Source organism: Sorex fumeus, unplaced genomic scaffold (genome assembly GCF_029834395.1).
Source record: "Sorex fumeus unplaced genomic scaffold, SorFum_2.1 ptg000002l, whole genome shotgun sequence".
Classification (NCBI taxonomy): Eukaryota; Metazoa; Chordata; class Mammalia; order Eulipotyphla; family Soricidae; genus Sorex; species Sorex fumeus.
This window is the reverse complement of record NW_026606059.1, coordinates 2,278,006-2,302,766: the sequence shown is the minus strand read 5'-3', so window position 1 is coordinate 2,302,766 and position 24,761 is coordinate 2,278,006. Positions and strand designations below refer to the sequence as shown.

The window sequence follows — 24,761 nt, the reverse complement described above, 5'->3', positions numbered from 1 at the left end:
TACTCTCGGTACCTTGCCGGGCTCTCCGAGAGGGGCGGAGGAATTGAACTCGGGTCGGCCATGTTGGCTGCTTGTAAGGCAAATGCCCTACCGCTGTGCTATCGCTCCAGCCCATCAAATATAATAAAAATAATAAATGTTGAATATCCATCCATTGAATCAATATATATAAAAAATTATCTCTTCCTCATTTCATGCAAGCACTCAACATAAGTGATAAAAACAACATAAAATGTGGATTGTCTCTTGTGCTGTGCTTTTAAGAGGCATTTTGTGTTCATCTTCATTGTCTTTTTGGGTGCTTGTATCCTGGTCACAGCTCCAGACTTAACATATATTACAAAGAAACAATTTTTACAAGAGTATCACTAGCTTTGAAAATCTATGTGAATTTGGAGCAAGCAAAGAGGACACATTTTTTAATTCAAAAGTTAGCTTTATGTTTCTTTTGATTTTATTTCATAAATATACGTTATGGGCTTGTTTATAAGCACTGCAATCTATGTAAGGAAATAAAGACTCAATTCTATAGTTGGTTTTTTTCCCCTTTTCTTTAAACACTGGGAATATCTTTTAAAGAGTAATAAAGAGAGAAGCAATCCTCAGTGATATGTTGCCTCTTAAGTTACCAATTCAAAACCTGGAATGATCTTTACTGCCACATGTTGATACCATCCAATTAATAGATGTATTTTTAGGTGCATTCTTCTCAAACTAGCCATCCTGAACTGATCTTCCTTGGTGAGCAAAATTTTGTACATATTCAAATACCATGAAAACCCCCTACCTGCCTTTATTATATTATATATAGCAAGCCATTTACTACACATACAAAATAACCCAAAATATTTAAAAATCTTAAGTGTTGATTTAATCTAGAAATCAACTTCCTAGTTAACAAGAGGAAAGCGGCTCATTTCCTGCCATCTGAAAATGTGTAACATATCCCATGGCTCTGAATTCTGCTCTAGGACAATCCTGTCCCGGTCTATCCAGGAGATATGCACAAGGACAATTATGACGGTGATGTTTGTTATAAGCAGAAACTGGGAATAAGACAGTGTCTACTAGTCAATAGTATTTCTATTTTTGCTCTAATTTGTTTTGGTTTTGGACCACACCTGGAGGTGCTCCAGGAATTGGGGATTGAACCCGAGTCAGCTGCATGCAAAGCAAATGCCTGCTGCTATATTATTGCCTGGCCACAGTATTTTTTATTATTTTTTTAAATTATGCTTTCTTTATAATAAAGTGAAGTTTACAAATAAAAAAATTCCCATGTTTCATTTTTCTCAGTTTTTTTTGGGGGGGGCTATTCTAGGGTGTGAGATAGACATGATGTAAATTTCAACAGCATTTGATCAAGGTCTTTAAGAAATAAAATGAGCGTTTTTAGATTTCATTGACTCCGTACAATGTTTTGGGAACAGTTTCATTTTGACAATTTATGTCTTCCAATGAATGAACAGTAGATGTGTTTCCATTCTCTTCTGTTATCTTACTTTTTTTGTAGTGTTTTATAGTTTATTATTCTTGTATAAGTTTTCACCTCCCCATAAAGCAGATTCCCAGGTACTCTACTTAGTGAGGCCCAATTATGATTTTTAAAACAATTTCTCCCTCTTCTCTTTTATCATTTTCTTATAAATAAACTATGAATTTCTCTGGCTTGGTTGTATAGCCTATCACTTTGCTATATAATTCTATTGTTATTTTTAATATCTTATGCACGGAGCCTTTAGGCTCTTCTAAATATAGTCTCATATCATTTGTAAATAATATGAACTTGACTTCACCTTTTCCCATCAGGATCCATTTATAATTCTTTTTTGATTAATTGCCGTGTCAAGGACTTTCAATGCTATATTAGATAGTAATGGTGAGAGAAGACAACCTTGTCTTGATCTTAAAGTCAGAATTTTACCATTGAGAATGATATTTGCTGTGGGATTGTATTAAATGTCTTTGCATACGTTGAGGAAAAGCCCTTCAATTCCCAATTTATAAGTGCTTTTTATCAAGAATGGGTGTTGGATCTCGTCAAAGGCTTTCTGTGAATCTATTGATTGATAAGATCATATGATTTTTCCTTTTCCTTTTTAGATACTGTATACTTTACTGATTGAAAGCTGTGGTAATCAAAGAAGTTTGGTATTGGAATAATGATGGACTCTCAGATCAATGGAACAGAACTGAAAACTCAAAGGCAGATAATGAGCTATATGGACATCTTTGATAGAGAACAAAGTATAAAGTGAAACTTGAAAACCCTTTTAAACAAACATTTCTGGGAAAACTGGTTGGTCACATACAAAAGAAAAAATGAAATTAGAACATTATGCACACAACTTAAATAAAAATGCATTAAAGGCCACCACAAAAGACCTGAATCTATAGATTAAATTGAATAAAACATAGGTGGAATGCTTCATGGCATTGAATCTAGAGGTTCATAGAGAAACAAATGGAACTACATCAGGCTGGAGTCTGCACTGCACATGAAATGAAGCTCAAAACAAAAACTTGCACCACAGACTGGGAGAGGATATTTCCCACCACTCATTTATAAGAGATTGATAGCCAAGACATATAATGCGCTGTAGAAATTTACAAGGATATAAAAACATCAATAAACTTTATCAAAAATTGGGAGAAGTATAAAATTTGTCAAAAGACACATAGATGATGCAGAGGTGTATAAAAAAATGCCCTGCATCACGTTTCATCAGGTAATGAAAAATGAAACAATGAAATATCATCTCTGACCAATGAAACCACACACATCACCAAGACCAGAAAGAATGGGTGCTGGCAAGGACACAAAGAAAGAGGGACCCTCCTTCACGGCTGTTTGGAATATCGACTGGTCCAGTCTTCTTGGAAAACAATATGGTCATTTGTTAAAGAAAGAAAGAAGGAGAAGAAATCTGTTATATGACTCAGCAATTCTATTTCTTGGCTTCTGTCCCAAAGTCCACACATCTCTACTCAGAAACAAAATGTGCACTATTTTTGTTGCAGCACTATTTCCAGTAGCCCAGATCTGTAAACAGTGCAAGAATCCAAGAACAGATGACTGGATAAAGAAAGGTGCTATTTTAACAATGTCATCTTACTGGGCTTTAGGAAAATAGGAAATAATTCAATTTAGTGTTATGTGGATCGATCTGAACTTCACTCAGCATTATAGAGTGAAGCTAGCCAGGAGAGGGCCAGATACAGAATGTCTCTCATAAGTGGACCAGAAAGAAACAGCACAGGGATCTAGCCAATGCCAAAGTGAGAGGGAGTGGGTTTTCAGTAGATAGATAATGAGGGGGTGGATGAGGGCTGCTGGTAGTGGTCAAAGGAGGGTGACACCCAGGCGGGAAGGGTGGGCAGGAGTGTTTAGGCATGAAACCCTGCTATGGAAAGCTTGGTAACCTGGTAAACCACATGGTGCCTAAAATAAAACTTAAAAAATGTTAAAAGTAATAAGGAAAATAAGCAACAAAGAAAATAAATATTTGCTGCAATATTCCTAGATTTCAAACCAAATTATGTGCAAGAAATCTGTGTAAAGGGCAAAGTTTTAAATTTTTGAAAATTGCTAAATTACATATTTTTGCGTGACATTTTATACATATGACTTTGATTTTTCTGTACTCTAGACTGACTAAGCAGAGTTTTGGACAAAGGAGATTATCCAGACATAAATCATATCCAGCATTTCACAAAAATGACAATCTTCAATTTGAATCATGCAATCTCTAATTATCTACAATTACATAGGGCTTATGGCTCTATATGTTTTATTCAAACATTTTTCAGTAGAAGGAAGGCAGTGCTAACAATTATTAGATTATCAGAGAACTGTGATGAGGAGACAGTGAAAATAAAATGCAGAGATGAGAAAGAAAGTTCATGTTGGACTAGAAAGAGAAAAGTTATAGGAGCTCCTCTTTAAAAAAAAACAGACATAGCTCACTGTACTGGTACTGAACTGAACAATAATATCTTCTGGTTTTTTTCATGCTACTGGGGTTTTAATAAGACATTCCAATTCTGATAAAACTATAATATCCTAGATGTATATATGTTTATAAATATATAAATCATGTACAAATGTTTAGACTTAATTATCGCATATCAAAAGCTGGTAGCCACTTATCGAATTAATGTGGTTGTCTACACTTTTGAATACAACTGACTGTTAAATGTAGTGTTGATCTGGAGCTGAGGAGAGAGTACAGCATCAGGGCAGTTCCTCTCATACGGTCCACGGGGGTTGAGGCCATGGCACTGCATAAGGTGCCCGGAGCCTGGCCAAAGTGATCCAGGACACAGAGTCAGGAGCACGTGCTGAGGGTCTGCTCAGTGTCCCCCACCAGATATAATATATATAATTATAAAATAATTATATATATAATATATACACTTTACATATATATAATATATATACACTTTAACCAAGTGAGCTAAAAGTCTAATCTACTTTAATCATCCTCAAGTCAAGTTACATACACTAAAGCAATTTCGAACACAGAAACACCATGTGCAGGGACTTCTTGGGTCAGTACTTACATTGTGCTTTGTGAGGTTTGAAATATTAGTTGCTATTGCTTGTAGCCAATCAATACACTCTTCAGCGGAGAGACACAGAATAATCCCACTGCACACCCCATCCACAGCAATTACTTGAAAAGCATTCTGCCTGCAGATGTCAGAACAAACCACATCAAAATAGAATCTTACTTATTGGAACTTTAAACTGCATCTGGTGAAAAGCTCTTCTTGCAAACCACATGAATGTAGTTTCAGATTCATGTTCGCATGACTTCAATTACGAAAGTATCTTCTCTGAAAGTAATGCCAAAGATACTGAAAACATGTGACTTTAAGTTAGAAGAAAGTGTCTTGATATAAGGAAAAGATTGGAGAAAATTCAATATACAGAAAATGCACCGTGTAAATAAAGCATCTCTAAGACATTTGAGGGCCAGGGTGATAGTATGTCAGGTAAAGTCCTTTGCACACAGCCAGCCTGGGCTGGATCCAAAGCACCACAAAGGGTCCCCGGATACTGCCAGTAGTGAACCCTGAGCGCAGAGCCAGGAGTAAGCCCTGACCATCACTAAATCTGCTCCCCCAAAACAAAAGAAAAAATATTTTTAACATTTTAACATTTTAGAGAAATGCTTTCAGTTTACCGTAAAATTATTTGTTGAAGTATATTTTGCCCACTATCATCTCCTCTTGATTTTTCAGTGCATTTTCTGATTCATAATGAAAAGATCCCCAAAAACCAAACCACACAAATATTGGACGTCATATTAAAATATAACTGGTCATTACATAAAGTACGTAAAGGATTTTGTCAGATGCTCAGTTTTCACACTCAAAGTTTATGCAAATGTTGTACATTTCTCTAAAAACCCAAAGTTTTTTTTTTTTTAAAAATCAATGGCTAGTTTAAAGTTTGATATTTTAAAATTTGTCATCTTTACTTGTTGTCAGAGAAAACTGAATTTCATTATTCTAAGCTGCTTGCAAAAATGCTATAGCATTTGTAATAGTTCCCTACTGCTTTAATGATTTACTTCTTCCTTTCCAATATCAAGTTTTTGCAGGTTTTGCTGTCAACGTAATGGAGGGGTATAGCTAAAAATTCGTAAATAATCAAAGTATGTCAAATCCTAGCGTTTAAGATTCATCTGTCCTGCCAAGTGAGACAATTTGAAAATCCACATTCAAATTATGAAGGAAAAGGATAATTCTGCTGTACATTATTCCAAATACTGCTATTTCTATCAATTTCTAAGTTTTTCTATTAATCTCACCTTTAGACAACATTTGCATTTTGAAAGCGGGTCTTTGTTACAATTGCACATGATTTCACGTCTCTTTTATTTTCAAACAGCGGAGACCCACAGAGCATATACCCAGATCTCTTTATTACACCGCGTGCACCATCTACATACAGCACACACAACGGGACCCTTGGCGTCTCACGAGCTCTGCTGGAGGTGGCCCAGAAGGACAGACCTCAGCGGGTGTCTCTGAGCTGAGCAAACTTTTATACCAAAAATAGATGAATTAAAGAACTTATCTGAGGCCCAGCCCTTTGCACAAGAATTAATCCTCAGGTAAGGAGCACTCTAGGAGCTTCTTGGAATGGCTTGGGGCAAGGGTCCTGCAGGCAGAAAGCTGCAGGGTGGGGGAGAAGGAGTTGAGGGGCCAACCAAACCCTGGCGCCCTGGAAAGTACCAAACTCTGCCTTGGGAAGCAGGGAGTGTTGCACTGAGACAACGGTGTCTCAGCACACAGCTGGGTTCCCGGGTACACAGCTGGAATCCCGGGTCACAGCTGGAATCCCAGGTACCCTGCTGGATTCCCGGGTACACAGCTTGTCTCCTCTGAATGAGAGGGGTCAATCTGGGATGCCCAGGGAAGTGAGTAAGCATAGACATGTCTGTGGATCCCCCAATCTGCTTGTGAGAGGGACGCTGGGATCCAGTCCCACCTGCCCAGGCAATAGCACAATCTCAAGCTGAGGGATTCGCTGTAGGGTGCTCTTAGCTGATAGCTGTCAGCTGGCCAGCACCTCTGGCTACGCAGGTTCCTTCCCTGGCACAGAAGTTTAGAGGACAGGCTTTGGGAGAGGATCCAGTCCTTAAGCCTAGCCCCCGAACCCCAGAGCATGCATACACCCACGTGCCAGTTACACACACACACACAAACACACACACACTCTCACACACTGCTTGTGTGTTTCTAGTCTGCGACCATCTGGAGCCCTTAACTACCATACCAGTCCTCTCAGTGGAGGTGCTGAGGTGACCTTCAGTCTTAAAAGTCTCGCCCCTCATGGCTGAGTGAACTCAGCATGCAGCTACCCCAGTTCACTCACAACCATCAATTGTCTGTGCTGATGGGAGTTATTTCTGGACCCTGTATTCTGATTTTCAAATTTTCAATACTGTGTCTTGTATCTTACTGTAATATCAGTCTTCAAGTTGGCTCTACAAACATCACATAATAATGTTGGGATTTGAATTTTGATTACTTTTATCTATGGATCAAATACCTAGATATAAATCAAAGAACTGACTTGCTGAAAATATTGAGTCTTTCTCTCCTCTGAATTTGATTAAAGTTTTTCAATTTTCCTCATGGATCTTACATATGTTTCATTACATTTGTACATAAATAGTTCATTGATTTGAATAATGCAAAGTGTAGTGGAAGGCTAATTTCAATTCTATTTGTTCATTGCTGGTATAAAGGAAAGTGAGAGATTTTCATACATCAACATTTCCCCCTGCAAACTTCCTATAATAATTTAGCTTTAGAAATTTGGATTTTTCTTATTATTTCTTCCACATTTTCTATATAGGAGATGATGGTATCATCGACACATAAAATGTTTTTCCTAATAGTTATGCATTTTATTTTTCTTATTGTGAACATTAGCACCATGTTAGAGGAACTGATAAGAGAAAGATGATGTTTATTTTTTGTGGGAAAATTTAGTTTCTAACTATAGATTCAGATTTTTAGCTAGAAAAATCATAAACATTCTTCGTAAAAAATTTAAAATATCTTAATGCAAAGCGGTAGGGCGTTTGCCTTGCACGCAGCCAACATGGCCGACCCGAGTTGGATTCCTCCGCCCCTCTCGGAGAGCCCGGCAAGCTACCGAGAGTATCTCGCCCGCATGGCAGAGCCTGGCAAGCTTCCCGTGACATATTCGATATGCCAAACACAGTAACAACAAGTCTCACGATGGAGACGTTACTGGGCCCGCTCAAGCAAATCGATGAACAATGGGAGGACAGTGACAGTGATCTTAATGCAAGTAATTCAATTTTGAGATTAACATTTTTACAAAATTTCTTTACTTAACCATTTTTTGACAATTCAATTTACCATTTTATTATAATAAGCAATATAAAATAGTTATTTTGTGCCTACCAAGAGGGCAGAGTTTGGGGGTGTGTGGAAAATGGGACAATTGTCTCTGTGGGCAGGGCATTCCCTTTTGTTCTCTCTCTCCTTTTGGGTGTTCTGGTCTGCAAAAGAGGCATTGAGTGGCAAACATGTTCAGTCCATAGTCTACTTTCGACATGCATCTCCCCTCCTGGGAGGATCCTCCAAACACCCTTTATTTGGTGCTCCCTTCTCTATCTGAGCTGCCCTTTCCCCTAGAATGCCCGACTGGCCTCTAAGGGTGGGATGGGGGGGTTGGGGGGGAGGGATATTATCCATGGTGGTGGAAAATGGGCACTGGTGGAGGGATGGGTATTTGATCTTGGTATAACCGAAACCCAAGCACAAAATTTACAAATCTACAACTGTACCTCATGGTGTTTCACTAGTAAAAAAAAAAAAAGATAGAGCTTCTCATCCCGCCAAGACAACGAGTTGCCCCCCACGAGGCAGTTCTCCGGCATGGCCATGTACCCAGATGCACACAGACTTAATTTGGAATCCAGCAGCTTTTGGCAGCTATGTGAATGGACTATGCATCAAGCTATGGTGCTGTGTTCCCCCACCCCTGGGAGGGAAAGGGTGTCTGTCTCTTCTGCCTCCTCCCCTCCCCCCCACGGCATAGTGGCTGCCACCTCAGACCCTGTTGGACAGCCAGTTATGAGCCGGTAGTGGGCAGTGACAGGGCAACTGTGGCCTCATGGGATGTGAAGTGGAACTGGCATGTCTTTCCCGCCCTGCTGAGACCACGTGTTGCCCCTCCATGAGTGGCTCACCGGCATGGCCATGGACCCAGAGGCATACAAAGCAATCTTGGAACTATGTGGCTTTTGGCAGAAATCCCTCTTGACTTAATTAGTAAAATATCAGAAACCGAAAATCACAAGGCTGCTATTGTGGCCACGCGACATCCTATGCTCTTCATAACCAGCAATAGAAAACAAATGATTTCACAATGCCTTTTCAGCAGGTATGATTTTGGGGGGGAAATTCCAAATAATAATGGCGCATCTTTTGTCAAAATAATGAAAGTCATCAAAGTAGAGAGAGTTCAGTGGAAATCATCTGCCTCACAGGCAGGGGAAGGGATGGGATGGGGGCTATACTGGGATTCTTCACTTAATCACTTAACTTCCCGTTAGTCGTCGATTTGCTCGAGCGGGCGCCAGTAACGTCTCCATTTGTCCCTGTCGCGTGCTAGTGTAGCCCAATGGCATCTCTTCGCTCCGGGAACATGGAGGGCCTCAAACCGATCGTTCATGACCTTGACAAAGAAGTCTGACCATCTGGTAGGTGGGCGGCCACGCGGTCTCTTGACATCCCGTGGAATCCAATCAGTAACAGCTCTAGTCCAACGGTCGTCTTTAAATCTCATTACGTGACCAGCCCATCTGATTTTCGACACCTTGGCAAATGAGACAGCGTCCCTGATCCTTGATCGTCAATGGATGTCAGAACTCCGGATTCGTTCTCTCATTTGAGTGAAACGCGATATTCCAAGCATAGCTCTTTCTATTCTTCTTTGGGAGACCTGAATGGCGTTCTCATCTTGTTTGCGTAGGGCCCAGGTCTCTGAGGCATATGTTAATGCAGGAAGAACAGTGGAATCAAAGAGATGTGCCCGGAGCCGGAGGTTCTTCGTCCTCTTAGCTATTTCTTCGACATTCTTGAAGGCGTTCCAAGCCGCTCTCTTCCTCCTGCGCAGCTCGGGTGCCAGGTCATTTCTCATGTTGACCTCTCGACCTAGGTACACATAGCTGTTGCATTTGGAGATGGTCGTTCCATTGAGAGCGAATGGGGCGTCAGGAACAAGGCTGTTTCTCATAAACATTGTCTTCGTAAGATTCAGCTGTAGTCCTACCTTTCCACACTCACGGTCAAAGTCGGCCAGCATTTGTGCCGCTTGGCTGATGTTTGGTGTTATTAAAACAATGTCATCAGCAAAGCGGAGGTGGTGTAGTTGCCGACCATCTATCTTCACTCCCATTCCTTCCCATTCCAGTCGTCGCATGATGTTCTCGAGGGTGGCACTGAAGAGTTTTGGTGAAATGGTATCACCCTGCCGCACCCCTCTCTTGACATCAACGATCACTTCTTTGTAGAATGGTGAGATCCTGGTAGTGAATCCGCAATACAGCTCACAGAGGATCCTGATGTATTGGGCTTGAATGCGCTGATTGGCTAGGGCTTCAATGACCGCTTCCTTCTCAACAGAATCAAAGGCCTTCTTTAAATCAATGAACGTTAAGCAGAGCGGCATCTTGAACTCCCGAGAAACCTCAATGAGTTTGGTTATCGTGTGGATATGGTCGATGGTGCTGAATCCTTTGCGGAACCCTGCTTGCTCACATGGTTGTCCTTCATCTAGTGTTCTGCCAATCCTATTCAGGATGACTCGAGTGAACAACTTGTAGATGACAGACAATAGGCAGATCGGGCGATAGTTGCCAATGTCATGGATGTCTCCCTTCTTGAACAGTAGTACGGTCCTGCTGGTTTTCCATTGAGATGGAACCTTGCATTCAGACAGGTAGCGAGTGAAGAGCCGAGCCAGTGTATTGATGAGTACTGACGGCAGGTTCTTCAGGTGTTCAGGTCTGACCTTGTCTGGGCCGGGTGCTGTTTGCTTCTTTACTGACGAAATGGCGTGTCGGATTTCGGAAGGGAGAACGTTGGGAACGACATACCCATCCTGTGGAATTTGGTATGTCGGCAAGTGGACATGGCTATTGAAGAGATTTGAGTAGAAGTCATGGATAATCTTCTCCATTGCCGTTCTGGAGGATGTGATGGATCCATCAGGACGTCGGAGGGCAGTCATCTTGGTCTTATAGTTGGCGAAGGACAGGCGGGCGTTACGAATACTTTTCCCGGCTTCTGCCGCATCTACCAGTACTTCTGCTCTTCTCTCTTTGAGGTCTTCCCTGATCGCATCTCTGCACTGCTTTGCAAGCTCGGACGTTAGCTTGCGGTTGCCTGAGGCATGCGCCAAACCACGCTGGCGAATTAGCTCAAGAGTTTTCGAAGATAGGCGACTTTTTGTGGCTATCTCTCTCTTGGCGTTCCTCGCACATTCATGGAGGTGCTGAACCAGTCGATCGTATTCCTCGTCAATGTTGTCAACAATGGCATCTTCCCATGTTGCCGCAATAGTACCAAAGAGTTCCCAGTTGGTGGTCGTTCTGGGAGTTCTCTTTTTGAACTTTGCAGCCCTTTCTCCCCGCTCTGTGAAGTAGAATTTTGCACGAAGGAGACGGTGGTCCGATCCCGTTCGAAATTTTGGGACAACAGCGACATCAGTCAGGCAAAACCGTCGATTGAATATGATGTGGTCTATTTCGTTGTGGAATCGTCCCCCGGGAGACTCCCATGTCCATCGTTTAGATTCTGCCTTTCTGGAACTGTGAGTTACCATGGATGGTCTTGGTTGACATGATGAACTCTGACAGTCTCTCACCCTGCTCGTTCCATTCTAGGCCATGGGTTCCGATGTGAAGTTCTTCAGCTGATCTTCTCGGTCCTATCTTGGCTGATCTTCTCGGTCCTATCATTCCACTACCCAGCCGTCGCCACACTCCAGGACGCTTTCCGGACCCGCGCGGCCGCTTGCGGCCGCGCGACACATCATAAGACACTAAATACCCGTCTTCTGGAATTGTCGTACCATATTTGATAGGGTTCAAATATGGTAACACCTACAAGGGTGATTAGAGGTCACCCCAAAAGCCTCTATACCTCTCGGAAAGACTGGCAAGCTACCGAGAGTATTCCGCCCGCACGGAAGAGCCTGGCAAGCTATCCGCTGTGTATTCGATATGCCAAAACCAGTAACTACAACTGGTCTCATTCACCTGACCCTGAAGGCTTCACCGACATGGCAGCACTGAGAAGGATGAGAAAGGAGAGGCCGACAAAATCTCAAGGCTGACCTAGGCTGCCACAACGAAGGAAGACAAAAATGATCGTCTGTACTTTCAATGCACGTACGCTAGCATCAGATGCATCCATCGAGGACCTGATGGTACAAGCGCGAATGATCAAGTACGACATCATTGGTCTGACCGAGACAAGAAGACACGAATCTCACCATGCCGTTTTCGACACTGGAGAAGAATTGTTCCTCGGAACATGCGATAAAAGAGGTGTTGGAGGCGTCGGTGTCCTTGTCAACACAAACTTGGCCAAGAGCATTGATTCATTCGAATGCCTAACAACCCGAATCGGACGTTTACATTTGAATAGATGTGGCTCACTGCCTGCAGTTTCTATCTTCGTTGTCTACGCACCAACATCTCATTATGATGAAAGAGAAATCGAGAAGTTCTACATGGAGCTAGAGAAGTTCTATAAAGAAGACCACACCTTCTACAAGATCATTGTGGGTGATTTTAATGCCAAGATAGGACTGGGATTCTTGGTGGTTGAAAATATGCAATGGTGAAGGGATGGGTGTTTGATTATTGTATGACCGAGACTTAAATCTGAAAGCTTTGTAACTGTTCTCATGGCAATTCAATAAATAAATTAAAAAAAAGAAAACGGGACAATTGTGTAGAGAAGGTCACACTGGCACTGGGATTGGCATTGGGATACTGCATATCTACAGCAACTGCATTATGAAAACTTTATAAACCACTGTGTTTAAAGTTTAGATAAAAGGAAACAAGAGCAATTTAGTTACTCAATTTCTACATGACTGACATTTTTTTTCATTCTATCTTCATAAAATTGTTGATATAGGCAGTATCAGTTTAGTCTTTGTTTTTGTTACTATATTTTAGGAATAGAGTTAGAATAGTATTGGAGTTTCCAGTAGACATCTTTTGGCAAGTTTGGGAAGTTCCATCCTATTCCTAGTATGCTGATATTTTATCATTAATAGGTGCCACATCTTGTGTAACTTTTTTCTGCATATATATTTTATTTCAGATGATACTTTTTTTAGAATGTTAATTTAGCTCGGCATATCTGTATTCCATTATACTTAACTTCCATATATAATTCTTTCCTTTTCATTGTTGGATTTCATATGCTTGTATTTCTGTTGACATTTTAAAATCTATGGTCATGAGAGATACTGGTCAGCATTTTGTTTTTTATATTTTGTTTTCATTATATCTTTAGCTTTCTATTAGTTTCATATTAAACTCCTAGAGTGAGAAGGAATTTGTTTCTTTTGAGAGAGATTATGAAAATTTAGTATAATTCTTCCTTAAATGTTTGGGGAGATTTTCAAATGAATCCAATGTTTTTTCATTTTAAAAATTATTATGATGGATAATTTTAATAGATATAACATTACAATTACGTATTTTTGCATTTTGAAAACTGTGTTTTTCATTGAGTTGTCCCTTTTCACCAAATTTTGTAGACATTTTGTTCAGAGTCCTCTTACTGTTTTTTCAATGCTCACAGGATAGATTTCTCCAATTTCCTCCTTGGTACTATAATTTTATTTACTTTAAAGTTTGATCACATATTTTCTTGGGTAATTAATCCATTACTCTATTCAAAGGACAACTCTATAACTTCATTAATGTACATATTGAGCTTCTGAGTCAATTCTATTGATCTGTACTGAACTCCTATTGCTTCACATCTTCTATATAATTTCGATATTTTATTATTTTTCTAGATTCCAAACTATTAATTGTCCTTAAAGCACTGAAATTACACCTCCAACAAACTGAAAGATATAGTTTCCTTTTCTTAAAAATATTTTTATAATTTATATTGATATTCGGGCTGGAGCAATAGCACAGCGGGTAGGACGTTTGCCTTGCCCACAGCCAACATGGCCAACCCGAGTTTAATTCTTCTGCCCCTTACAGAGAGCCTGGCAAGCTACCGAGAGTATCTCGCCTGCACGGCAAAGCCTGGCAAGCTACCCGTGGCGTATTCGATATGCCAAACACAGTAACAAGTCTCACAATATATTACTGGGCCCGCTCGAGCAAATCGATGAACAATGGGAGGACAGTGACAGTGATATTAATATTTATTGATTCATGTTTTGTTTATAAATATACATATTTGAAGATATTCTAAGTCATTTCTCTTTCTTATTCACACAGTACAATTACGTAAAATAAGATAAATATGCTGTGTGTCTATAGTGAATATTATACCAAACAAAGGAAACTTGAATGACTCATAAAGTAGGAGGTACTGTAGCACTGTAGCACTGCCCTCCCGTTGTTCATCAATTTGCTTGAGCAGACCCAATAACGTCTCCATTGTGAGACTTGTTGTTACTGTGTTTGGCATATCAAATACGTCACAGGTAGCTTGCCAGGCTCTGCTGTGCGGATGAGATACTCTTGGTAGCTTGCCAGGCTCTCCGAGAGGGGCGGCGGAATCGGACTGGGTTGGCTGGGCTGGCCGTGTGCAAGGCAAATGCCCTACCTGCGGTGCTATCACTCCAGCAGATGAGACATGACTAAATGAAACTCTAAAGTGCTTTGGTACTCTATTCTAGTTCGGACCACTGCCTCTGACAAAATTAATTGGCAGAATCTCCTGCCCCTGTAGGAGGTATCAAGTAATTTTGGGGGGTAGCACAGCCCTGGGCCACTCCAAGTAACTCTGGGGCAAAAGGTCTGATATCTGAGTGCAAGGGACCAAGACAAGTACAATTTTGGTCTTTGGTAGCTCAATGTCTTTGAAAACAATTTTTTCTTGGTTTATAAAGAGCATAATTGTATTTTTGCTGGCCTAGTTCTGAAAATGTAAAACACCAATAAATTCAATTATCCTAGATTTATAGATGTAGGAAAACATACAGTCATCAGGGGAATAATTGGAGGCCAAGAAAATGTAGTAGTAATAATAGTAGTAGTTGTAGTAATAGTAGTAGTAGCAGTAATATTCAAAACATAGAGGTTTTTTCTTTAGCATACTTGGTTTTGATGCTTTACCCGTTCTGCAGCCACGGATGCAGTAATTTTAGTTTTACCTCTGCTTATTATGGAAAGGAAAATGAGGCTATAAAAAGAGTGAATAATTGATAATGAAGCCTTCATAAGGCAGCTATATAAATACAAGAGGCAAAGTCTTATTTAGTTCCAGATCGCTGTTGAACAGTCCATGTATCATTAGAGAAATCACCTTGTCTCTCAGAGGCATATGGACCTGTGTATGGAGCCCTCCAAAAGTTAACCCTACGGTCCTTTTCTTTAGATGTTTATTTATATTCTTTATCGTATCCATAAGAAAAACTGGTAGAGCAAGTAAGGCTCCTTCAGCTACATGAATTGTTCTGGCAAATAACTAGATTCAAGGAGGAGGAATTTGTAAGAATTTGGTTAGCAGCTAAATTGGACACAGTTGTACGGGGACCTACCATTTGACATTGAAGTCTGAAAAGAGTAGAGAGGGAGCATTTTGGGGGACTAAAACTTTAATGATATTCAAGTAGACACTGTAAACATTTAAACAATTATAGATAACCCAGTTCATGTCACAGAATTCCTTTGAAGGGAGAAAAAATATATATATATAAATATATTATATATTATGATTGTGAATGAAGCATTCTATGTGAAAGTAAAGGAGACATATTTAGGAAGAAAATTGTAAGCATTTCCAATAGAAATTTATTATATACAATTTCCTTTTATTTACCATTAATATCCATTATATATGGCAAACTATGATTTTAATCTAATTTGCTCCACAATGATGTTGCCCAAATGCACCATAAATGAATCCGTTTTTCTGTCCTTACAATCTTTTATTACTGAGGAAACACTGGGTTATAAGAGACACATAGTTTTTTTGAGGGACGAAATATCACAACCTGCCTACCTCTCTAGTGCCAGTATTTTGCTTCATGTAGAGTCTCTTTTCCTGGCCCTTCTCATCACCACTACCTTGGAAACCTGTTATGTCACCATCCAAGTGCCTTCTTCAGGGGTCATTCATCTTCTGTGTCTATTTCCTGCCGGGATCACTGTTTTGCTGTTGTTGTTAAGCTTTGTAAGTTCTTTATGCATTTGGAGTATTGGCCCTTGATCACATGTATGTTTTGTGGATTTCTTTTTCCTCATTCAACAGGGTCTCTTTTAGTTTGGTTAGTTCTGGGCATCTATCTCCAAGATGGAAAACCATGAATTCAAAATGATTTATGCAGAGCTATGTTAAACGCAATACTTAGTACAATAAGTAAGGTATGGAAAAAAACCAAATGCTCAATGACAGATGAACGGAGAAAGAGGCTACAGCATAGAAACCTAGCAAAATGCTAATGCAGCTAAAGAGAAAATAAGAAAGCTTTCTGTCCACTGAAACGTGAATGGATGCTAAGCAAAATGAATAAGAGAAACCAGGACAAATAACGAAAGATTTTACTCATCCGTGGCATATAAAGAAACAAGACAAACTTAAATTACCAAGCAAGAGAACAGGAATAGGCATACATAAAGAGGACGGGAAGTAGTATAGGGTATCAGTGGAAGGTGGTTGATACTTTCATGTTGGTGAGATGTGGTAGCCATACATCTACAGTATAAACATAACACTATTGCAAACATATCGCTGTGACAATAACAATACATTTAAACAAAATAAAAATGCACATAGTTCCAATAAATAAGATTAAACCATAAAATTTTGACATAAAGCCAGAGAATTATGAGTGAGAAAAGTTATTGCAATAAGGTTATAGAGGATGAGGTACTATTTATGTATATTTCTGAAAATGACAAAATAAAGAATGCTAAAAGCAAATTTGGGACCTGTAAGGATAGGAGGATGCTGGGAAAGTTTCAGAAGACACAAAAATAGTGTAGAAGTTGTTCCATAATGTCTCTGTTGGTGATGAAAATGTGATAGCCCTACAATAAGGAGCTGTAGAATTGCATATACAGACATGTCACAGAAAAAATATTAAATGAGAAGTGCATTTTATCAATTCTAATTTCCTGAAAATTGAATTGAACTATAAGATATCTCTATTCCGGAAAAATGTGTGAAGAACAAAGGAACAATCTGCATTTCTTGTTTAGTATTCCTATTTCTTATAAGCCATATACATTTCAAGGTAAGATGTATAATATAAAGCTCAAGAGTTTTATACTCCTATTATAAATATAAATACATTTATATTTATAATATAAAACTTCAAAAGACAGATACTAAAATGCTAGGCAGAATTTCAAACATGTTAAAATCCATTAAAACTAATTAGAATATATGATCCAATTAAAGGTAGGTTATAAATCTAGATTTAAACAAAAGAAACTGTACAATAAGGTAATAGAGGTTGCAATAAGGTTATAGAGGATGTAGGAAAGACATATTTTATTCAAATTTAGGGTGGGAAGGGCTCACACCCAGCTCAGCACATACTTTGGGCTTTATTCTTAGAGATTACTCCTGGCAGTGCTTGGGGGACCAAATACGCAACAGATCAAAACTTGATAGATTGCATGCAAAGTAACTATTCTCCTGCTGTACTGGTGGACTATCTCTCCAGGCCCCCAAATGACATATTTTATAGAAAATAAAAGTTAGCAAGAAACATTACTAGAGTTAAAGGAAAATTTATGATAGGAGGGTCATATTTCAAGAACTAATAAAATTCCTGTTCTGCTTCTGTGTCTAATAATATAGGCCTAGCGAAACAAATCTTATAAAAACTATAAAGGGAAATAAAGTCATTATATTAGTGATAACCTTTAGTGTGTTTCTGTAAATATAATACAAACAAAAATATAACATTATATAATAGATTCACCAATGAACAAATAGGACTGTATTGCAATCTAGAGCTCTGATACACAACAATTCAATATTCTGTAAGTGCATAGGAAATACCTGTCAAAATTATTTATATTCTGGGTGCATATCAAATAATAATGATTATTAAGCATGAAATATACTAGGAAACAAAAATTTATTAGAAAATTAAATATCTTAAGAAACTGAAATCCACTTTATAGTAGAACATGCAGGAAAAATATAATTGCAGCAGCTAGAAATCGCTCTTATGCAAACAACAATGATGACTAAAAAATTATAGATATTTATGGTTTTTGATTCCCAATTATTGAAGGAAAATATAGCATCATTTCTTATAAATTCTCCCTTAATGGGTAAAGAATATTGGGCAGAACTCATCAAGAAGAATCGGCAGACTCCTAAAGTTGAAAGGATAAGTAAGATTGTCTAGGGACCTCAAAACTTTCAGGTTATGTAGGAACCTTGGGAGTTAGAGAAAGACAAAGTAGTACTCCCTTATGTTTTCTTGTTATCTCCCATGGTGCTTTAGAAGCCGTTGATCTAGAAAAATTATCAGCAAGACAAAACACACACATACACACACACACACACACATACACACACACACACACGCCTCAGTTATGTTTGCCCTTGTTAAAAGATTAGAAAAATGACTGGACTAAAGTCATAAAATCTTTTTTGGTAATTCACCCTAATCCAGTCAAATAGCAACAGAAATATTTCTCCTTCCTGCAAGCCACCAAAACTAGTCTTTTACTAATCCTCTGAATAATGTACTTGCTTGTGTTCACAGGCCCAGGAAGAAAATTTCAGCCCCACTGAAGAAGCTGGCTGTGGCCACTCTCCCCCAGGGTAGAGTATGGTCAGTAAAGCTTGGAAAATCCTTCCTGCCCATCAGCAGTTCTGCGTGAAGGCTGGTCAGTGTTCTGCTTCCTTCGCCACTGATCACTGTGCAGGAAACTGAGGTAATGCCCACACGCAATGAATGAGACAATGAACCTGCTTTCCAGCATTTGGCAGAATCTTCCTGCAGGATTTAGGGCCCCTAGGCCCCAGTAGGACAGTTAGGGTACTTGCTCTCCACATGCCCTGCACCACATAGGGTCCCCGGGCCCTTCCAGAAACAATCCCTTAGTGCAGGGCCAGAAGAATGCCTTGAATATAGCCTGGTATCGCTCAAAAAAAAGCAAAAATAAAACAAATGAAAATATTGTAATTAAATATTCCAAGCATTCGCAATGAAGCATTGTCAATGAATGCTGTATTCTGGTTTGCATACTTAATATCAATAGAGAGTTTAAATGTCATGTGACCTGGCCTTCCCATTCAATCTCAACATGAAATTGGTTTCTTTAAAGAAGGTGGCTATCCGTTTCGTATGTAGGATAGCAGGAAACAGAGCAAGGGAACAGAGCATGGCCAAAGGCGATGGAGGTTGAGCGTTGGTACACAGAATGGCTTCCTGGGGCAAGGGGATGTTAGGGGTCCCAGGTCATTGGTGGCTGGCACTCAGGTCAGAGGTCTAGGGGTACGTTGAAATAAGGATGAAATTATCACTGATGGTATTGGAAACTGCAGCACACTCATAAAATGGGGTGGTGGCTTAAAATAAAATGAGTCAGAGTATTTTAATGGCAGTAAAAAAGAAGAAGAAACAAGAGTATTTTAATGGCAATAAAAAAAGAAGAAGAAACATCAGGATGATATTTTTATCTTTTTTTCACGCACAAAAATTTATGACAGGATACAACTAATATTGAGAACATTATATGTAGAAATTATCACACATGCATTTTTAAGTGTTCTCTTTCATTTGTTTTTAAAGGGCTTCAGAAAGTGTTTAAAAATTCGTTTTTTTTAAGAGCTGAACTGAGAGTATGACAGAAAGGCTGTTTGTCTTGCATATGGCCAGTGTGATTTGCTCCCTGGAGAGCCGTAGGGTCCAGAGCCCACCGGGAGTGAACCACAACTGCAGAGTCAGGAGTAAGCCTGGGTACCACCAGGTGTAGTCCCAAAACCAATTTAAAAAATTCCCTTTGAAACAAATAAAAAAATTAAGCACTTTAGTAAAATAAAAAAAATGCAAGCTATTAAAGAGTGTCAAATGGACATGGTAAAATTGAAAATGTATCAACAAAAACAAGTGTTTGGCAGAAGAGCTCAATAGCATTATATTAAACCACAGGAGCTAGAATCCTAACACAGGAGGACAGGTCAGTAGGGCTTATCCTAACTGTAAGACAAACTATAAAATTAATTCAAATACAGAATTTAGGATTCTGTGAAACAGCCATACTAGCAGAGTGGCAGTAGGAAAGGAGATGGAAGGAGATGGTGTCTGAAGAAAATAATAGTCAAAAAGCCCCAGAATTTGGGGAAAGTCATATTCAAAATTACGACGTTGAGTGAAACCCACATAGAAAAAGGCAAAATAACGTTCAGACACAACACAATGATCCCCTGATTCCTAAAGGGAAGAGAAAGAAAACCCTTGAAGGGAATTAATATTATGTGAATACCAGTTTTATTTATACCTAAGCCCAAGGGCAAAGAAAACATATTTTTCAGGAACATTGAGAAAACTATTGATGATTCCAAATTCTATAGATACAGAAAACTATCACTTAAGAGGATCATGACATTTTTCAGAAGAAAGGTAAAACTTAATGATAATAATTTCATCTTTAAAAGAATCTGTATTAAAAGGGCAGAGAGATAGTGCAGTGAAAAAGGCACTTGCCTTGCACACTGCCAAACCAGGTTCTTTCCCTGATACCCCATATGGATTCCAAACCAGCCAGGAGTGATCCCTGAACACAGTACCTGAGTACTTCTGGGTGACAGCATATATATACATATATATACATACACACACATATATACACATATATACATATATATGTATATATATACTGGGTGCCTGTATCTATATATATATGCTTATATACACATATGTATGTAGATATGTATATATGTGTGTGTCTAGTATAAATATATAATATATACATCTCAGTATATATATAAGTGTATATATAGATAATACTTAGAAACCTACTTCTTAATTCACTATGAAGAATAACCATAAAATGCTTAGAAGAAGATTATATCACTAAGCAACTATAAAATGTGATTATAACCAAAAAAATAAAGCTGCTTTGGGAAAGTTCTAGAGAAAATGGTAAGTAAGCAAAACAGATTAGCTAAAATACTGTCAGTGAGTCAGACAAGAAAACTCATCACTGCTTGAAATAAAAAAAAATGAGGATGATCATCTATTGACTTCCAAGGAAAATATTTTGTTTCTCCATACTTGATTTCTGTATTTTGTTGGCTTGATAAAGTCAACTTCAACTTTTTTCCAATCCATTTTTTTTACTTATTTGCAGATAACTGAGGGAAGCCACTTTTCTTAAATGAAAAAAGTACAGAAATCAGATTTACCAACATATCCTGTTTCTTTAGTCTTCATTTATAACATAGTTGTGTATTCATTCATTTCCTAAGAAATAAAACAGTAAATCAAACTTCAAAGTAAAACAGATTTTTCTACTCTCCAAATTTGGTAATTTTATTTAAAAATTCTTCTCGACACCACTACACACTTCGCCTAATATAGATGGTTTGTAGTAAAATAATTAAATAAATGAATTAATAGTACTTTTATAGAAAGAAAATGTTAAAGAGAGCTTGGAAAACTAAGAAGTTAATCACCGGGGTATTGCATTTATTATTTCTTCATGAATTTTAAAAGTAATATTTCATGATAAAACAAAGTCATGTTATCTGAAATGATGTTTGGTCAAAGTAAATATCAAAATAAAGATACCTATTCTGGCAAAGTGTGAAAGATAATCGAACATGAATTGTGTGTCATATTTCTAAACTCCATTTAAAGTGGCAAATCAGTGAGTATAAGTATATATGTAGTACTAAGAGCAAGAAGTTAGGAACATATGCATGTTGAAAGATTCAAAATTACTATTTTGAGTGAATGAATCAAGAAGTTACCACAAACATTGTCATTTTAGCTGAAGAAAACCTAATGGAACTAAATATTACAGATACATATTACGGAAGGCAATGTAAGATTTAATGATTAATCTAGGGCTTGAACATAATGACTCAGAGATCTAACCTAACATACCATCATTTTTATAAATGTGGTTGTTTGAATCAGAAACATTCCTATGGGCTCATTCATAGCATGTAACTCTTGAAGATTCAAAAACAGGGTAGAAAAGTCTGTACAAAGTCATTGGGACTGCAAATAAGTGCATCTAACATACAACTTCTTACAGAAAAGTTTCTGTGTCCCTAGACCATACATCTCAAGTAAATTAGGAATAAAGTGCCAAGCCAAATACTTTTAGAAATATTAGTATTGGAAGTCAAAATTTATACGAATAATAAAGTATTTTAAAAAATCCCCAAATTAGTTCTTTGAATAAACAAATTTACCCCCAGAAATATTTTAAAAGATTAAAAGGCAAAATAATAAAGTTCTAAACCTTTTATTCTTAAGAAAAAAGAATACATAGTTAATTATCCTACACCTATTTTAAAAAGATAATTTGAAAATTACTCATTTTACATTTCATCATTTAAATAAACAGTACAATTTTCTGAAGAGATAATATTACTAAAATGAATATTAGAAAAAATCTAAAAAACCCAAACTAAAAGTACTTCTTTTAAAGACACTCTAAGACACTAAGTTATTCCAAGAAGTTAGTAGGAGAACTTAAACTATGTTTTTATCATCAGATTGAAAATGTTTTATTTCAGTTGTGCCAGTTTATATTTCTTGTGCCCGTTAGTAGAATGTTCAGAGAGAAATAACAATAAAGGATATGATGGTTCAATCTTGACTACAGGTCTACTATTTGGTATATACAGCAAACAAAAACGCAAATAAATAGACTATGATAAGTGGCCCTAAATTCTGAATTCATTCAAGGCCTGGGAGAGGGAATGGACGCGTCCAAGAGGCTGTTGTGGAGAGACACTGCACCTGACTATTGGTAATAGCTTACACCTAAACTTTATTAGCATTCTCCCTGTGTAAGCTGACGTCACTTTGTTTAAACAATGGTTTTGTCTGCAGCTCTTTTTTAACGATTAGGAAGTACAAAAATCACGAATATGTACTCACCGACTCAGATCTGTCCCGGGTACATACTGAGAGAAACGGGAGTGAAGCAGTGGGATGAGTCGGAGGTCACACCATCTCTTTTCCCACCTCAGACCTGGAGAGGTTGGCCAGGAGGAGCAGGAGAGTGTGTCCTGCGGAGAACACAGGCTTTCAGGACACTTGAACTCCCTCCCCGCCTTCTGATTTCCTTACGTAACAAATCCTTTTCATTCGGGTCAGTTTTCCCCTAAATGATTAAAAGACATTTATAGACTATCACAAGAAAACATGCTATCACGGAATTGCTTCACATGAAATAGGATTATCTTATTCGTGAATGGGATTCTGTTAGAATGTGAGACTGGGATTCTTGAGAGATTAGATTGAGTTAAAGAATGAAACCAATGGGGTGTGGAGAAGATTTAAAGAAATTAAAAAATACAACAGAGCTGAATTCACTTTGAGATGGAAAATAGGTCCAAATTCAAATCCTACTGGATAATGAAAATATAAATAATTTTTTGTTGACTAATTAGTCAACCGCTTCTGAGTACCTGCTGATTACTAAGCAACCCATCTGACCCATGAGCACTGTCAGGAGTAATCCCTGAGCTCAGAACCAGGAGTAAGCCCTGAACACTGAGTGTATCTGCACCCTCCCCCCAAAAAAACAGTACTGCGATTTATCAGTTGATCACATGATCACTTGATATCCCTGCTACTTGTCGATTTGCTCAAGCGGGCACCAGTAACATTTCCATTCGTCCCTGTTGTGTGCTAGTGTAGTCCAATGACGCCTACTCATTCCAGAACTGTGAATGAGCCTCAAACTGATCATTTAGAGTCTTGACGAAGAAGTCTGACCATCTGGTAGGTGGGCGGCCACGTGGTCTTTTGACATCCCATGGAATCCAGTTGGTAAGGGCTCTAGTCCAGCAGTCATCTCCAAATCTCATTACATGTCCAACCCATCTGATTTTTGACACCTTGGCAAACTAGACAGCATCCCTGATTCTTGATCGTCGACGGAGGTTGGAACTCCGGATTCTTTCTCTGATTTGAGTGAAACATGATACTCCAAGCAAAGCTCTTTCAATTCCTCTTTGGGAGACGTGAATTGCGTTCTCATCCTGTTTGCGTAGGGCCCAGGTCTCTGAGGCATATGTTAATGCAGGAAGAAGAGTGGAATCGAAGAGATGTGCTCGTAGCTGGAGGTTCTTCGTCCTCTTAGCTATTTCTTCGACACTCTTGAAGGTGTTCCAAACCGCTCTTTTTCTCCTGTGCAGCTCGGGTGCCAGGTCATTTGTCATGTTGACTTCTCGACCTACGTACACATAACTGTTGCATTCGGAGATGGTAGTTCCGTTGATAATGAATGGAACATCAGGAACAAGACTGTTTCTCATAAACATTGTCTCTGTGAGATTCAGCTGGAGTCCGACCTTTCCACACTCATGGTCGAAGTCGGCCAGCATTTGTGCCACTTGACTAATGTTTGGTGTTATTAGAACGATGTCATCAGCAAAGCGGAGGTGGTGTAGTTGCCGACCATCTATCTTCACTCCTATTCCCTCCCATTCCAGTCATCACATGATGTTCTCGAGGGTGGCACTGCGGAGTTTCGGTGAAATGGTATCACCCTGCCGAACCCCTTTCTTGACACCAATGATTACTTCTTTGTAGAATGGTGAGATCCTGGTAGTGAATCCGTAATACAGCAGTAACCGCTGTGCATCACCAGGTGTTACTCCAAAAGTAAAAGTAAAATAATTTTGCCTTATTTTGCATATCTTTTAAAAACTACCACAGATCTCCTTTTGCAAAAGAAAAAATCAACAGCATTTTATTAATAAATAAAATGATTCACTATTCTATATATTTTAATTATGTTCATATCTCTGGACATATTTAACACAGTAAC

General features: G+C 38.6%; 1 protein-coding gene across 2 annotated transcripts in view; it reads right to left on the bottom strand.

Moving 5' to 3' along the window:
- Positions 1–24,761, bottom strand: part of SNTG1 (syntrophin gamma 1) — a 339,473-nt gene that overhangs the window by 109,339 nt on the left and 205,373 nt on the right. For both annotated transcript variants that reach the window (XM_056110271.1, XM_056110281.1), the window contains exons 10-11: positions 22,862–22,992; positions 4,564–4,693 (exon numbers count right to left, since the gene is read on the bottom strand). In XM_056110271.1, the coding sequence (XP_055966246.1) occupies positions 4,564–4,693; positions 22,862–22,992 (261 nt within the window). The remainder of the gene's footprint in view (positions 1–4,563; positions 4,694–22,861; positions 22,993–24,761) is intronic.